This window comes from Sporobolomyces salmoneus, assembly GCF_050403485.1.
Source record: "Sporobolomyces salmoneus JCM6883 DNA, S_salmoneus_JCM6883_v1_ctg18, whole genome shotgun sequence".
Lineage (NCBI taxonomy): Eukaryota > Fungi > Basidiomycota > Microbotryomycetes > Sporidiobolales > Sporidiobolaceae > Sporobolomyces > Sporobolomyces salmoneus.
In genome coordinates, this window is record NW_027481145.1 from 264,209 (window position 1) to 278,586 (window position 14,378).

The 14,378-nt window shown below is 52.0% G+C and overlaps 6 protein-coding genes across 6 annotated transcripts; 3 read left to right on the forward strand and 3 right to left on the reverse strand.

Moving 5' to 3' along the window:
* Nucleotides 1-56: 56 nt before the first annotated feature.
* Nucleotides 57-5,720, forward strand: VPS8 (CORVET complex membrane-binding subunit VPS8; the record flags this gene model as incomplete). Its single annotated transcript, XM_076631640.1, has 5 exons — nt 57-473; nt 529-1,273; nt 1,342-2,297; nt 2,361-2,561; nt 2,628-5,720. 5 exons carry the CDS (start codon nt 57-59, stop codon nt 5,718-5,720), a joined length of 5,412 nt encoding a protein of 1,803 aa, XP_076488457.1.
* Nucleotides 5,721-5,998: 278 nt separating this feature from the next.
* Nucleotides 5,999-7,331, reverse strand: JCM6883_005082 (uncharacterized protein; the record flags this gene model as incomplete). Its single annotated transcript, XM_076631641.1, has 6 exons — nt 5,999-6,173; nt 6,249-6,398; nt 6,466-6,810; nt 6,876-6,993; nt 7,059-7,153; nt 7,234-7,331. The coding sequence occupies 6 exons, from the start codon at nt 7,329-7,331 to the stop codon at nt 5,999-6,001; spliced, it is 981 nt and encodes a 326-aa protein (XP_076488458.1).
* Nucleotides 7,332-7,593: 262 nt separating this feature from the next.
* Nucleotides 7,594-8,811, reverse strand: JCM6883_005083 (SDR family oxidoreductase; the record flags this gene model as incomplete). The annotated part of the gene is made up of 6 exons (XM_076631642.1): nt 7,594-7,674; nt 7,755-7,895; nt 8,001-8,191; nt 8,254-8,577; nt 8,640-8,691; nt 8,758-8,811. 6 exons carry the CDS (start codon nt 8,809-8,811, stop codon nt 7,594-7,596), a joined length of 843 nt encoding a protein of 280 aa, XP_076488459.1.
* Nucleotides 8,812-9,124: 313 nt separating this feature from the next.
* On the reverse strand, nt 9,125-9,724 carry JCM6883_005084 (uS8 family ribosomal protein; the record flags this gene model as incomplete). The annotated part of the gene is made up of 4 exons (XM_076631643.1): nt 9,125-9,138; nt 9,217-9,462; nt 9,532-9,643; nt 9,707-9,724. 4 exons carry the CDS (start codon nt 9,722-9,724, stop codon nt 9,125-9,127), a joined length of 390 nt encoding a protein of 129 aa, XP_076488460.1.
* A 606-nt stretch (nt 9,725-10,330) lies between these two features.
* Nucleotides 10,331-11,389, forward strand: JCM6883_005085 (uncharacterized protein; the record flags this gene model as incomplete). Its single annotated transcript, XM_076631644.1, has 5 exons — nt 10,331-10,428; nt 10,750-10,830; nt 10,894-11,063; nt 11,147-11,208; nt 11,279-11,389. The coding sequence occupies 5 exons, from the start codon at nt 10,331-10,333 to the stop codon at nt 11,387-11,389; spliced, it is 522 nt and encodes a 173-aa protein (XP_076488461.1).
* Nucleotides 11,390-12,129: 740 nt separating this feature from the next.
* Nucleotides 12,130-14,177, forward strand: JCM6883_005086 (uncharacterized protein; the record flags this gene model as incomplete). Its single annotated transcript, XM_076631645.1, has 4 exons — nt 12,130-12,159; nt 12,280-12,548; nt 12,614-13,392; nt 13,459-14,177. 4 exons carry the CDS (start codon nt 12,130-12,132, stop codon nt 14,175-14,177), a joined length of 1,797 nt encoding a protein of 598 aa, XP_076488462.1.
* Between the last annotated feature and the right edge of the window lie 201 nt (nt 14,178-14,378).

Genomic DNA, 14,378 nt, shown 5'->3' on the forward strand with positions numbered 1-14,378 from the left:
CTCGCTTCCTCTCTTTTCACCTCAACTTCCGGATGCTACGCTAATCGCCACAAGCGATGGACACGAATGATTCACTGCCTACAGGAGAGGCAACGTCCTCGAATGCAAGCGATCCTCCCCCTCCACCTCATCATCCGATCACTCGACCAGACACGCATCAACCGGAACAGGCAGAAGACGCATCGACGAATAGTCCGAACGGAATGGATCATGTAGCTACTACATCAGAGGATCCCGAGATCGAGACAAAGGGATTCCAGGTCGATCAAGATGAGGACGACGACTTTGGTGAATTCGTCTACTCTGGCAAAGATGCCGAGACGGTTGCGAAGGAAGTGAAGGATTATCAAGGACAGATGGAGGAAGCGCTGGGGGAAGAGCTCGATCAGGAGAATGACACGAGTGGGGAGACGGAGACGGAGATCGCATCAAAGAAGCAGAGTAGGAGACAACGGAATGGTGGCCATACAGCTGTGAGTCCCTAGACTATCGTGGAGCAGGAGAAGAGCTAATCATCTGATTGCGCAGTTGAACGATGTCGATTCCGATGAATTCCCTTCGCTCGTTCTCCCTTCCTCGACCTCTTCGACTCCTCCACCGACATCCAAACGCCCATTAGCATCTAGAGCTTCTTATGGAGGCTCCCCTTCTCCTTCTCCATCTTCCCCTGCTCCTTCTACCTCGAATTCGACAATTCATTACCCTCGACGACCCTCCTATCACCCTCAAATCTCACGCCTACGTTCTATCTCTACCCAGTACTATCCCGTCAAAGCCGGACCCTCGAGTCGATTCGTCTCCAGCTCGACCTACAACACTGCGTTCGAAGATTTCCCCCAAAACTATTCGAGTCGACCTCCTCTCTATCCTTCCCCTTCTACTTCTGCCGGAGGCTTTGACAACCTTTCTCGCAGATCTTCAACCTCAAATATCCACGCCCTCGATTTCCCCTCAATGTCCGACCTACCGAATGGAGAAAGTGAAACTTCCGCTGCTGCTTCTTCCGCCGGCGGTGGTCCTCCTTCGACTGCTTCCCCGAATCGACCCCTCGTGAAAACGATCAAATGGTCACCTTTGAAACGGATATCGTCGAGAATCTCACCTGCACCACCTCCGTCGAACGGGACTTCGTTGGGAGTTGGATTAGGATCGCAAGGAAGTCCGACCGTGATGGCCGTGAGCGGGATCATCGTGATTGGAACGACGAAAGGTTGGACAATGGTGTTTGATTTCGGACAGAATTTGAGATGTATTTGCGGAACGGAAGCGATAGGTGAGGGTTTTGTTCACGCAGATCGGTTGTTTCTTTCATCTGACCTGCATAAGCTCGTACCTCCACAGCGAAAGAATGTGGATCAGTTACGGCAGTCGCAATCTCTCAAGATCACACGTTCATCGCAGCAGGTCACGAAAACGGTTCGATTCACCTCTACTCGCTCCTCAAACCCTCGATTCCAGCACGTTCGGTTCCTCCTACGACTCTCCCCCAAGTTCTCACCGGTCGGAAAGAAGGTCACTTGCAAGGAACTCGAATCTTGCATCTAGGATTCATCGGAGCTCGACATACCGCGATCGTTTCTGCCGACGAGATGGGATTGAGTTTTTATCATTCGTTGGGGAAAGTGTTGATGTTGGCATCGACGGATATCATTCGAATGTTGGGGAATTATCCAGATCCGAATTCATACGTTCCTCCATCTCCACCGAATTCGATCAAAGGTACAATTTCTCCTCCTTTACGAATACCGACAATAGCGAACGGCACTCGAAAGAAACCTTCGACGATCCTCTCAATGTCTCCTCTGCCGCTCGGACCAATTCCTCATCCTCCTTCAGATCCTCTCAACCTCGTTGCTCTCTTGACGCCGACAAAACTCGTCGTCGTAGGACTGAAACCCGTTCCGAGAACTTGGTGGAGGTTCTCTTTCCCGCGGTCAACGACGTCGAGTGATGAGACAGAATCGAATGCGGAAGGGTCGGAAACGGGTGGATCTGCAGGAAAAGGATACGAAGAGAGTGGGATTTTGGGTTGGTGGCCGAGCTACCGGCGGTCAACGCTCGAAGGAGAACCGGAAGTCAATGGTAGAGGCGATGGGAAGAAAGAGGTTGAAGTCGGAGAAGATCCGATGTTGGCTTGGGCTTGGGGGAAACGGGTGAGATTGGTGAGGGTGAAGAGCAATCGGAAGGAGAATGAAGTGCTACCAAAAAGCGGGATGACTGCTGGAGTTGATTTCGTCGAGATGGGTCAATGGGATTGCGATTCGAGAGTTCTCGGGTTGAGATGGTACAGCGAAACAGTGAGTTTGGGTCGCTTTTCTCAGCTTGTTTTATCGAATTCACCCCTTCTGGCCTTCTTGCAGGTCATCGTTATTCTCACGGCAACTCACGTCGACGTTTTCGACATCACGACGAGAGAACGGATAGGAAGAGACATCTTCGACATTCGATCCGTTGCTTCGAACGATTTCTACTCAAACGCCTTCGACTCGAGTGTGCCGAAACACGACCGAATATCGTACTCGACGAGTTTTACGACTTATAAACGAAAGCTCTTCATGCTGGTGAGTCGTGATCTCTCTTTAGCTCTCCTGAATAGCAAGTGCTAAGTGGGTCCGTCGGCATCACAGGGCACTTCCGACGTCCGAGCTGGTGCGGTTCTCTCGTGGGCGGATCGAATCCTCGCTCTGATGCAACCTTCGACAATCCTCTCGGCGATCGAGACGACAACCGCTTACCTCGAAGGTCAAGTCGACGCGAGCACGATCACTCTTCCATCCGAACCCGATCTACGGAGACCGCTCGTCGAACCAAAATTACGGGAGATCCTCAACGCCTCGCTCGATTTCGTCTTCTCGGAGGAACGACTGCGAGACGGTTCTCACAGCGACGGTGAATCGACGAAACGGCTATTCGAAGGCCTCGTTGCAACCTGTGTCAGGGCTTGTCATGCTCTCGGTGACGTCGACTGGCTGTTCGACGAACTTTACGAAAGATACGAGGAGAACGGAATCGAAGGAATCTTTCTTCACCGAATTGAACCCTTCGTCCTCGGAGGAGCCGTCGACGCTTTACCGCCCTCCGTCAGTCAACGACTCATCGCGATCCACGAAGAACGCCATCAGTTCGAAGCGGCTCAACGGATCATTGTCAGCGTGGACCCGGAACTCCTCGATCTCAATCAAGCTCTCGGACTCTGTCAACGTCACAAACTCTACGATGCGCTAATTCACGTCTATTCGAGAGCTATGCACGATTATGTCGCTCCCCTCGTCGAACTTCTCAGCCTGGTTCGAAAAATCACCCGGAATCGACGGAGGAGGCCCACTCGAACTGGCCGAGAGCATGACGAGGAGGAGGAGATGGAGGAGGAGGAGGATGAGACGTTCTCGAGATATGAAACTCCACGGAGACGACAGAGCTCGTTCGATGAGGAACAGCTCGCCGAAGCGATGGCACCAGATGCCTACAAGATCTTCGCCTATCTTTCTCAAGCTCTCATCGGTCTCTCCTATCCTCGCAACTTACCTTTACCGTCAGACGAGGCAGTCAAAGCGAGGAAGTCGATCTATGGCTTCCTGTTCTCCGGTCGAACTCTGAGTTGGCCAGAAAAGGGAGGGAAACCGGTTCTCACTTCGATCGACGAAGACGGTGAAGGAGGAGGAGGCACCGAGTCTACCTACCCCTATGTCCGCTTACTCCTTCTTTTCGACGCTGAAGCGACTCTCGACACTCTCGATCTCGCCTTCGAAGATTCTTACCTCGACGACGCTCCTCTCAATCGCCAGCAAATCCTTGACATCCTCCTTGAGATCATGCCCCCGTCCGAGTCTGTCTCCGACTTCTCTGCAGTCGATCGTACCTTCCTTCACATCTTTCTCGCACGGAATCTACCGAAATACCCTCAATTCGTCACTATACCCTCGGCGACTCTTCACGAAATCCTCGTCCACCTCGCGACCGATTCGGACCAGAGCACGATTGACGATCGCCAACTCGCTGCAGAATACCTCTTATCGACTTATACCCCGTCAAACATCGACGAAGCGATTGAACTTTTCGAGAATGCCGGATTCTTTCGAATCCTTCGTTCGATCTATCGAGGAGAACGGCGATGGGCTTCTCTCGCTTCAACATACCTCCGAGACCCGGACGTTGGATCTGATATCTTTGACTTTCTCCGGGAAACGCTCAAACTCGCGGGACGAACGTCGGGACAGCAAAAGCAACAACTCGCATCGACGATTCTCGAAGCAGTTCCTTCTCTCATTCAAGCCGACGAAGCTGGACTACAACGGACCGCCGAACTCGTCGACTCGTATCTCCCCTCTCATCACGCCGATGTCGTTGCTCGACTCGCTTCGTCGGAATATCGCCAATTCGCCTACCTCCGGTGTCTCCTCGAGCCCTCGCACGCCGACTTTCCTGACTCGAACTATCCTTCTGCAGCCATTGCCTCGAAGGACCGTCAACCTTCGACGAAACTCGAACCAGCTCAACGACTTCAATACCTCTCCCTCCTTTCGAAACATGACCCTCAGCACGTCATCCGGTATCTGGAGTCAGACGACTCAATCTCGAAGACAGAGGAAGCTTTACGAGTGTGTGAACGAGAAGAAGCGTTCGACGCGGTCGTTTGGGCGGTGGACAAAAGGGGAGAAACGAAGGCAGCTCTCGTCAAGGCGGATGAAACCCTGGAGACGAGAACCGATCTCCTATTACAATCGCTTCTCGAGGGTGACGGTGGAGAGGAGGAAGAGGAAGAACTCGATCGCCGACGGAGAACTCCCGAAGCGTTGCTCGCTCAAATATCTGCGATTTCGGCTGCGGCGACAACCGTCTGTTCGATACGGTCAAGCGGGAGACGACGGTCTCGAGAGATCACTCCCGAGGACCTCTGGTTCGGATTGCTCTCGTCGCTCGTCTCGACCGTTCGATCGATCCGGGCCGTCGTCCCTTCGCCAGTTCAACCTCTCGACCGCTCCCCATCCTCTCATCGCCGAACGTCAAACGCATCAATGATCATTCACGACGAAGACGATGAAGATCCGACTGCCCTTTCCCCTCGAGCTTCCGAGCTTCTCTCTTCTCTCATTCCTACGGCTCTCTCCGCTCTCGTTTCGACCACTTCTTCCCGCGAAGTCTCGTTCCCTCGACTCGTGCGACGTCTCATCGAATCAAACTCACATTCCCCCGCCGCGAATCGTTCCTACTCCGAGTTCAAATCAATCGTCTCTTCCATGCTCGACACTTACGCTTTCGAAGGCGATATCCTTTCTCTCTCGTCGAAGATCTCATCCCAGGATCTCTTCACGCACGTCGAAATTCACAAGACCGAACGTCTGAAAGGGTGGAGACCTGGAGCCGGAGCGGGAAACGAAGGAGGAGGAGGAGGAGGAAGTCCAAGAGGAGAATGCGCAGAATGTCTCCAACCCGTCTGGGGACCTCGAGGACAAGGACAAGCTCTCTCCTCCCCGTCAATGTCTCGAAGTGCCTCCGTCTCTATGGTCGTCGAACAATTGGGAATGACAGGTCGACCGAGGATGAAGAAACGTCCGAGTTTGAAAGGGAAAGAAGTCGATTGGCCGGAATTACAACCTACTCCTTCGGCTTTGACGAGAGGAGGGCCTCAAGGAGAATTGAAGCCGCTGAGTGGAGTCGTGGTCGGAAGGGATGGGAGGTTGTGGCATCAGAGTTGTCATTTGCTGAGAACTGATTATTGATCGAATCCGTTTCCTTCATCCTGTTCCTATTCATTTTTTGTTGTCGCAAAACACAGAGTCGTTCTCATTCAAATTGCAAGCGTTTTCTCGATCGTTCCATTGTTACCGAGATCCGACGAAGCGAGAGTCGCGCTCAAAGTCTCCTCCCTCTTCGACGCTGCATCGAGGGCACAGATTCTTTCCATTTCTACTCGACGTTGGTACTGATCCGTTAGACAGATATACGAAAAACTTTCTACTCAATCACCAATGCACAGCCGACTCTATCGATCCGACCGCTATTGATTCTTCTTTTCCTTCTTGTTGAACGCCGCAACCGAAGTCGAAGCCGATTTCGCTCCTCCAGAGACGGTCCTTCCTCCCTTGTTCGGGATCCGAGACGAGGAGGATCGGAAGTAGGGGATGAGGATACGGGAAGTGAAGAGCATCGAGGCGAGGAGGAGGGAGCAGAAACTGTCGCGAGAACAAGGGGTTGAGTTCATCTAACACAGTCGAATGAACTAGAAGCGGATAGAATGATGAACTCACATTTTAGCTTCGGCAGGTTGAAGGAGAACGGTATGTCTCGAGTTGGTCAAGTAGGATTTCGGGAGGTTGAAGAATTGAGCGAAACCGGGGAGATGCTTCAAGAGGTAAGAAGGAATTGTTCGGAACATGGGATGAGCGTCGATGAGCGTCCTGTGAAGCGACGAATTGGTCGACGCGCTGCCTAACACGAGGCGTTGAAGAGTAATTCGTAACTCACGCGTAGACGTAACCGATTAGAGCTGCACTCCAAACATCGATCGGTAAACCCTCCTTGATGAAACCCGGAGTCGTCGTGAATCCCCATTCGGGACCGAACATCTTGAACATGGGAACGAGGATCCCACCTCCTCCTCCCGAAACGAACGCGATTAAAACCATCGCCCAAGGACTATCCCTCACGGCTTGGTTCGGGTGAGAGAGGACCGTGTCGACTCCGAGAGTCGTCATACCCATGATTCGGGAGAAACCATCGATCAGGCAGAAGAGGGTCTCGCGAGGGAGGTAAGGGAGAGAGAGAAGGAATGAAACAGCTCCCGATTTCGCGGCTAGTACTGGGATCAATCTGTGCCATCATAGACCTGCTCTAGCGGAGGGACATAATCTTCGCTGACAGAGGGACAGACGCACCCGTAAGTGAGAACTGGGATGGGAGAGATGACCCAACCTGGAACAGTTCCGAGTAACAAGTTACTGACTGTTCCACCTCCCAGAACCAATACCAGGGTGACGATAGCGGCTTGTAAATCTGTTTCAGCAGGTCGTCAGTGCTCTGCGACGCCGTGTAGAGCCAGAAAGAGGTGATCAACTTACCTCCGATTTGATGATCGTATCCTCCCTTTCTCGCTACTCCCCGATAAGCCGCTGTGATCCTCGTAGCATGTAACAGTGCGAATATCGAGAATGGGCTGTTCGAACGAGCGTATTAGTAAGTTTGAGCGGTTGCCGCGGTTAGATCCGAATTCCGAAGAGGGGAGAGAGAACTGACATGTACGAGTGAGGAGTCGTCGTACTCAGGTAAGAGTGAGTCGCACCGACTCGGGCGAGTAGGGGAGACGAAGTTCCGTCGAGAGTTGAGCCGAACATGATGGAGGAGGTGAAGGGGAGAACTTGGCTTGAGAATCTCTTCGCACAAGTTGAAGCTCACGAATCTACAACTTGTGGGCTCCTTCTGGCGTATAGTCGAGCGCATCTGGTCATTGTTGCTACAGCCGAGGCTAGGGATAGGATCGTTCGCAAAAGGATGCTAAAGAACAAAAAGAAAAGATACGAGTTACAACCTTCAAGCCCAACATGACTGACTACAGACGCCGCTCAACCCCTTAAGCAGCCCTTACTGACGTAAAATCTAGAGTTTGAACTTGTTGGGGGCGCCTTCCAGGAACATTTCAGGATAAGGGAACAGCGTCGTTTGAGCTGAGGTGTGGAACTGTTTCAGCGTTCCGACCACTTGTCAGTCTCAAGAACCCCCTTCCGTCGAGTCAAGAAGAGCAGTGATGAGGTACTTACATCTCCTCCATCGACGGCGAGACAAGCGCCTGTGATGTAAGATGCGGCCGGGGAGAAAAGGAACAAAGCTGAATTTGCGATATCTTCGCTTGTTCCGAATCGTTGAACCGGGACGTTCTTGACTGCTTTTTCTCTCACGTCCTATACGTGTATGCGGTCGAGGGGTCAGTTCAACTTAATTCGAACTCTTCCAGAATCTGCAGCTTCCTTGGAAGACACCAGAAACGCAGAAAGCGAGAGACCTACGTCAGGTAACAACCTCGATAGCCCTTCTGTACCATCGATAGGACCCGGAGCGATCACGTTCGCTCGCACACCTCGAGGACCGTATTCGACCGCGAGTACGCGGAACAAAGCGTCGACTCCAGCTTTCGCCGCCGAAACGTGAGCTTGCAGCGCTTGTCCTTTCCAATGTAACGTCGCACTGATCGCGAGATCTATCAAAACAGTTTACTTGTGAGCACTTTGACCTTGAACGAGCAGGTGAAGAGGTACTTACAAGCTCCTTTCGATTTACAAACTTCTCCAATTGTCGCTTTGTAAGTATTATAAGTCCCAATCGTATCAATCTCCATCACCGTCCTGAACGCATTCGCCGATAGTCCTTCCATCGGGGAGAGGAAGTTCCCAGCTGCACCACAAACGACGAAATCGATTTTCCCGAATTGTTTCACGGTTTCTGCGACGGCCGATTCGAGAGTTCCGAGTTTTCGAACGTCCCCCGACAGGCCGATACATTTCTGACCAGTTTCGGAGGATAATGTAGACGCGGAATCGGTGATTACGTTCTGTCGTCGTCCGAAGATTGCAGCCGAGCAACCATCTGAAGAAACTAGCGAGTCAGTCTCGGGGGGCAGTTACGGAAGGGGAATAGGGAAGACATACGTTGCATAAGTGACTTAGTGATCTGATAGCAGATCCCAGTTCCTCCTCCAGTCTGGACAGGAGCGGAGAGAGGTTAGTTTCGACATGTGGGGTGGAGAAGGAGAAGAAGGAGACGTACAACAAAGACTACCTTGCCTTTGTAGAGATCCTTATTGAATACCGATGCAGACATAACGGGCGTTTGTGATGATAGTGAGATGAGGGAGAAAGAAAGAACTTGACGGCGACTCGGTTTTCTCTCGAACCGACCAAGTCTTCGTGGATTTCGCTCACGGGTCTCAAGCAGCACAGGAGTCTCTCGGACTCTCGCAGAAACGAGCGACCGTAATGAAATGAGACCGTCAAAGAAAATAGGTTATCGTTTCAACAACAAATTTTTCAAAGAACGATCTCAGATTTTGATTTTCGTTCTTCAGCCCTCTAACAGAGAGATAACCCCTTGGAACATAAGCAGCCAGGTCAAATCAAGCAGATGATCGACTAGTTTAGTAGACGAATCCTGTAGAGCGCAAAAGGCAAAACGAAGTCAGAAACACGAAAATCTCGTCGGAAAGAAGGAGGGTAGGGAAAAGTTTACCGAGGATCTTTCCAGCAACATGCTTGCGACGAGCCTCTTCGTGGTCCATGATACCGGCCGAAGTGGTCAAGATGATGTAACCGAACGAACGGGCGGGCATCAACAAGTTGACCCAGTTTTCAATTTGAGACAATTGAATGTTGAATCGGGGCGAGATGACTCCGCACTTGTTGATACGACCGTTGAGTTGAACGACGATCTTGCCAGATCGGTGGTCGTCAATCTCCTCGAACTCTTCAACGTAACCTACAAATTCAAAATTATGAAAATTAGTTCGGAACTGGGACGAATGAGAGAGAGTGCAGGTGGACTTGCCGTGCTTTTGCATAACGGTAAGGAATCGAACGATAACCTTGGAGGAAGGACGAACGAGAACTTGACGCTTTCCACGCTTCTCAGCGTTGTGGATGTTGTTGAGGCAATCGGCCTATTCTCACTCGACCGTCAGTTTCTTCCGCCTTAGGTTCGCAGGAAGAGGGTAGTAACTCACGAGGACGGAAACACGCATGGCTATTGTCGATCAAAGCAGGAGCAGAGAGCAAAGAAAGAAAGAAGAATACCGTCAGAAAATCATTGTTCACATAATTCCGTGTCGAGTCTCAACCCGATCGAGCCCTTCCAGCTCAAAGACCATTCATATAATCGGACTAGTGGAAGGGTCGCATGCGGGTCGATTCGCGTTTGAGGGGAGGACTGGTGCCGTTTCAGGACTTTTGGGTAAAATGCTGGAACTCTAATGCGTACCGAAAGTGGTTGGGTTTCGGTGTGCAAAGAGCTGGTCGAAAAAGTGGGAGCGAGAAGAGTGCTAGGAAGTAATCCTGTAGACGATCGAGAGAGAGAGGGAAGAGGGTGAGTTCTCAGAGGTCCAACGGAGAGGGAGAGGGAGGGACGGAGGGCGAGTGGAGTGCGCGGCGCTCGAGAGGTTGAACTTACTCACCTGCTGTTTGGCTGAATCGGAGGGTAAAGACGCAACGAAGAAGAAGAAGAGAAGGAGAGAGCAGCGGGTTTTTCGAGGAGAGGGAGCAACTTTTTCAAAGTCTCTTTTTCCCCTCGTTGAATCCTCTACAGTTTTCACCCGCAGATCTTCAATATGTAAGGCAGAGACCTCGCTACTATGATCTTGCATGCCGCCCTACGCCCCCTCGAACCGACCGACGATGCCGACTCGACCTTGATCCTCAGAAGGATTTTCGACACTCTTCAACCTCGCCCGTCCAGCCATTGTGTAGATGGAATGAAAGAGCTGCTCGAATGGGACAGAATAGTTCAGGCTAGATGCGGAACGGATCAGAACTCGGGGAAGGAGACGAGATGAGGCTGGGTCACGATTAGGAGGGATTGAAAAGGTTACTTATGAAGGAACGGGATACAGCAGGCGCTAGATTGAGCGTACTGCAGGGCTCAAACAAGCAGGAATGAGCAGCTCAGGGACCAGAACAGACGACATCCGAAATTCACAACTTCAGCAATTCTCACTCCCGAACCGACTCTCTGTCCGAACGTGCTGACGATCTGTCTATGTCACGTTGATAGGGGCCGAGTTCGTACCAAGACCGTCAAGCGTGCTTCCCGCGTCGTCATCGAGAAGTACTACCCTCGCTTGACCCTTGACTTGTAAGTTCTCATTTCCCTTTTCTCTCTCTACGCCGAGAACTGACCCCGATTGACATTATGTAGCCACACCAACAAGAAGATCTGCGATGAGGTTGCGATTATCCCCTCGAAGCGTCTCCGCAACAAGATTGCCGGATTCACTACTCACCTCATGAAGCGAATTCAAAAGGGACCCGTTCGCGGTATCTCCTTCAAGCTTCAAGAGGAGGAGCGTGAACGCAAGGACAACTACGGTACGCTACACACTTTCTCGAGGTGCTTGTTTAGCAAGCGAGTGCCGTCAACTGACCTAAGTTTTCGATTTTGAATTTCTCAGTTCCCGAGGTTTCTGCTCTCGACACCCAAGGTGTCCCTCTCGAAGTCGACCCCGACACCAAGGTACCTACCCCACTTCCTTTCTCCTCCATTCGAGTCAGACCACTGACCCTGAGAATTTCGATTCAAATAGGATCTCCTCAAGTCGCTCGGTTTCGATTCCCTCCCCGTCAACGTTGTCGCTCCTTCCGCCGCTTTCGAGGGTCGTCCCGCTCGTCGCAACGTCGTTGGAATGCGCGCTTAAGCTTAAGCGTAAGCGTCGTTCGTGGGAATTTTTTGGTTGTGAAAATGGAGAGGGCAGTTTGTGTAATAACCCTGTTTTTCTCTTCCTTTCCCTTCTCGTGCTTACGTTTCGAGAGGTGGGACGAGGGCGTCGGTACCCTGTACCTCGCTACTGGATTTGCGTTGAGTTGTGGGAATCAGGATTGAGGCGAACAAGAAAAGCAATGGAAGGAAAACTGGATTGGAAGCTCACACGACCGGCGGAAGCATCGTACGGATCCTGCAGCGAGGATGTTCACGACGTCAAGTCTATCTCTGCATCGCAGACCTCTTTCCGAGCAGTTCGCAGAGTCGTGCGGTCGACCTTTCACGGACATCCCTTCGCAATTTTTCTGAGTGCATGTTGCGGTCCGTCCCTTACCGTCATCCATCGAGCAGAACATCATCGCCGTGAGCACAGGTTCGTTCGCAGCGAAAACGACGCAGTTCGAAACGCAGTAACACCGAAACCGAAACGAGGGTTTTCGGCTCGACTTCCGAGTGCGAAAGTCAGCTCTTTCACTCTTCACCTCTTCTCACGACTCCACTTGACGCGTTACTCCTCAAGACCGATACACTCGGCTTCCACTCGCTTTCGTTCCCAGTACCTCTCTTCGACCTCGGCCCCGTACCCCCTCTTTCCTTCCCCTCTCTTCTTCTCTCTCGGCTTTCTCGGATCAAACCTCAACCTCCTCCAATAGTCTTTGCCGAGCTCGATGAGCCATGCGCAAAGTTACGTTCATACTTAAAAAGGTGAGCTCTCCCCTCTCTCTTCGGCAGAAGTTTGACGCGAACCAGTTTCACTCGACATTCCGAACGCTTTCATCCCTTTGTCACTCCGGAAACTGATTACCCTCGATTGCTGTTTGGTAGTATTTCACACACGAAGGCCATGCTCAACTAGATCGAGAACGTGCAGAAAGAAGAGGGAACCGAGTTTCGTCGACTGGTGGAACTCGTTCGGGAGGTACTTCGACTCCTTCTTCGAATGAATACGAATGGCCATCAGGAGGGAATCCAACGAGGGGTCATAGACCACCACCGTCGGGAGTGACGGTGAGTGATAGACCGATCGGACAGCAGAGGCAGAGGAGAACGAGGAGGAGAAGGAGAACGGCGAGTCCCGTGGGATTACCAATCTAGTGAGCTTCCCACAGCCTCAGTTCGGAAACGACGCAGAACTGAAGGCAGCATGTCGAATGCTCAGCTCGGAAGAACCTAGAGATCAGGAAATGAGTTTGTTCAAGCATCAAACGACGGATCTTTCGATGAGCTCGTCCAGGCTCGAATTGACCCTCTCGCCAACGATCGAAGTCGACAACGTCTCTGATGATGAGGATGAAGGGGACTCACCCGAAAGGAGGAGGAACGAAGAGCTAGAAGTGGAGGATTCAGCGAGTGAATTCGTTCGACCCAGTTTCGACAACTCGGCTTCAGAAGATCACGGCATCGTTTCTTCCTCCCTCTCTCCGAGCCCGTTACCCCCTAGTCGACCACGTTCCGCGAGTGAGTCCCTCGTCAGAATGTCTTCGAGGAATCCCTACGGAGGGAATTCTTCTTCACCGTTCGCGTCCCGAAGCGGTTTGATCGATCTCCCCCCGGGTCAACTCTCTCCGACTGTATCTCGAGATGGGACTTCGACTCCTCCCAGAAGCGGGTTCCTAGGTCATCGCACGACTCGTTCGTCTCCGATTTCCGCCATGGCGAGAAGAGCTTCTTCCCCTCCTCGACCTAATTTCTCTCGACCGCGTGCTTCGACACTACAGAGGGTACTTGGAGCGAGGAACTCGAGTTCGTCGTTCTTGCCGAATGGATCGACGGGGACGAGTCCGTACGGTCAAAATGGAGGAGGAGGATCTCCGAGTCTTGCGACGGCGAGCGGAGCGAATAGCCCGATCGGAGGCAGGAGTCTGCGGAGATTTGCAACGGCAAGTACGACGAGCGTGAACACACTGGATATCTCGGAACCTGTTCCTGGTTCATTTGGTGAGTATACTCTTCATTCATATCTCAGATTCCTGACTTATGATTGATTGTCTGTCGTACTCTCAGTTCATTCCTCTTTCGTTTTCCCGAAGAATGGTCCGACACCTGAACAAGTCAAGTTCATCGCCTCTCGAGAGAACCTCGGCGCCTATGGATATTTCGGCGAAACGCCTCCCGCCTTCGACTCACCTTCTTCGCCAGGTTCCCCCAGTCCTTCAACTCCTCCTCTATCTCTTTCTCCTCTCGTCGACGGAGTCAGTGCGATCAGTCTTGGTAGACCAATCAGTATGGTTCAAACGACGACACCGGGAAGAGGAAGAAGCGGAAGTACGGCGAGTTCTCCTCTCGCGAGACGGAGGAGTCCGAGCCCTCCCGGCGAAGAAGGAGGGACGAGACGCCACAGTCTTGCACGAGAAACGGGAAGGGATGAAGAGGACGAAGACGTGGGAGATGGAGATCTGCTCCCGTTCACGGTTGACGAGGAGGAAGAGGAGGAAACGAATACCTCGAATGAATTACCTCCGATTTCACCTATCTCGCCCATTTCATTCGATCTTTCGACAATACGTCCAGGCGCCTCGTCAGGGGATTCTCATATGTATCCAGTTCCGCCACCGTTCAATCGACTGAACACTTCTTCGCCTCCGCCTCGAATCGTTACCGAATCCGCAACTCCTATACATTCGGCTCACCCTTCCCCTGCTCTGCCGCAAGAAGGTTTCAGCACAACACTGGCCGATGACGCTGGACTCGATCAGAACAATACGATAAAAGTTCAAGCTTAACATTCACTCTTTCTTTTCCTTCTCCCCCCTCCTGTTCTTCTCCCCCCTCCTGTTCTTCTCCTTGCCTCTTGATCTCCATGTTCCCTTCTCGTCTCTCTCGCATGCATATCCGCAACTCTAGATGCAGTTATACCTTTTTTTGGCCCGCCTCGCACACCCTTCGCACTCATATCCGATATTTCGCTTTCTTCTTTTTCGTTT